At 47.5% G+C, this 1,832-nt stretch overlaps 1 protein-coding gene across 1 annotated transcript in view; it reads right to left on the minus strand.

Moving 5' to 3' along the window:
- Positions 1–293: 293 nt before the first annotated feature.
- Positions 294–1,832, minus strand: part of FAM102A (family with sequence similarity 102, member A) — a 33,809-nt gene continuing 32,270 nt past the window's right edge. Inside the window, exons 11-12 of the mRNA XM_009701738.1 lie at positions 1,674–1,743; positions 294–789 (exon numbers count right to left, since the gene is read on the minus strand). Coding sequence (XP_009700040.1) covers positions 744–789; positions 1,674–1,743 — 116 coding nt within the window. The 3' untranslated portion in view covers positions 294–743. The remainder of the gene's footprint in view (positions 790–1,673; positions 1,744–1,832) is intronic.

Below are 1,832 nucleotides of genomic sequence, written 5' to 3' on the forward strand. Positions count from 1 at the left end.
AATGCTAATAGATGAACACTGCCCTTCCATGCCCAGCAGTGGAAGGGCGTAATGCAGTTAGTGGTATATCAAGCACTAGCATTAAACTGTTTATCAACTCCCATCTGGATTGCGGTAGTTTTCTGAAATGCACTTTTGGGAGATATTTCCTATGAGAAGAGGATGTTCGGGAATTTGAGGGTTGAAAGGTGAAGTGTACACCATAGCATACCTTGTTCAGTAAAACCGTTGCCTTGGAAGGTGATGTTCCCTTGCAGAGTCAATGGAATAAAGCATCCTGTAAGTGGCCATTTCACCGTGTCACCAACAAGCAGCTCTTGGTTTGGTTAGAATGGTTTCCCCCTCCCTCAGTGGTCTGAAGAGTTCACAGTGGTATAACCCAATGTTTTGGGGAGACAGAAGCTGAGGAGTCCCCTGCTGCAAGTGAATGGGTGGAGTGAGGGATGCAGATGAGCAACATCCTCTAGGACTAAGGATAAGCCCAACAGACACCTTGTGTCTGATCAGAAACAGGGGGAAGGCAGGCACTGGAAGAACCGGGAAGTGGACAAGGGTAATGCCAACACAGGGAAAGTGCATGATCTGGAGTGGTCTCGGAGCAGTTCTGCAGTGCAAATGTATGGGGAGGGGTGTGGAGAAATCCCTTCTGGAATGCTGCATGAAGAGAGGTAAAGGTTGGCATCCATGTGGCAGCGGACTGGGTAGGGGGCCAGTTTCCAGCAGCTCTACCCTGTTCTTCACATTTAGTGGGTTTCAATCACCACTGGCTCGTAAACTCCAGATGAGACCCTGGGGAGGCAGAGGGGAAGAAGATGAGAAAGCCAGGTTATTTTCCTCAGTCACTTAGAGCAAGCAAGTTCTTATTCAGAGCGCTCTGCTCACAAACATCGCCCTCTAACCCCATACAAAATACTGAAAATAACGACTCAGTCTGGCGAGAAGTCAACCCTCATAACACAAAACAGACAGCTACGTGGCAAGCTAACACTAGAGCACTTGAAAGAGCTGGGTGTAACACATGAACCCTTCTAAAGGACAGAGGAAAGGGGGGAGTATCCTGCGCAGAGCCAGTGTTCCTGGCTTTGCTGTGCTCCCAGTTTCGTCGCCAACTTGACACATCTTTGTATTACCATTATAGTGGTTTTGTTGTCTTTTTTTTAGCCTCAAAAGGTACTATAAAGGCTCAAACACAACTAGCCAAGACGCTGTACTAAGAGCTATTGTGGCAAGAAAAAGTTTTATTCGGTTAGAAGTCTTTCATGAGAGAACAAGATGACAACGGAGGAGGCAGGGAAAGGGACAATAAACCACACTGCTGCAGTTTTGGTGCAGGCCCGCAGGAGGCAAAGCTTCCTGCTTTCAGTCGGGCACAGGAGCAAACAGGAACCAACCTCTACCATTTTGTCCTTTTACTCCTCACTTCTGTTCTTGGACCTAACAACTAGGATCACATTATCCCTCTGAGCTCCTGCTGAGAACTGCATTCATACTCCAGTGCAGCTATAGCCTGTCACCAAAGGGATCCCAGGAGCGTAAATGTGGGAATAAAGTCACCATGTGGCACATGATAATTAGAAATCTCTCCTGTAGCAAAAGGTGAAAGTTTCCTGGTTACAGAGAGCTAACTAATCTCTCTGGAGCCCCTCTGTCTGCCAGCCTTTCAGGAAGCCTACCTGTTTCCCAGCTGAATACCACTCAATGTAGTTGTTCCGTCTCTGCTCACAAACAACCTCAGGTTACTGTCTGCAGATAGAAAAGGGAGTAAGACATCAAAATCCAGAACTACTGACAGCTGCCAGGTGCTCCCCTCCCAGACACATAACACAATGGTC

This window comes from Cariama cristata, unplaced genomic scaffold, assembly GCF_000690535.1.
Source record: "Cariama cristata isolate BGI_N322 unplaced genomic scaffold, ASM69053v1 scaffold13720, whole genome shotgun sequence".
Taxonomy (NCBI): domain Eukaryota; kingdom Metazoa; phylum Chordata; class Aves; order Cariamiformes; family Cariamidae; genus Cariama; species Cariama cristata.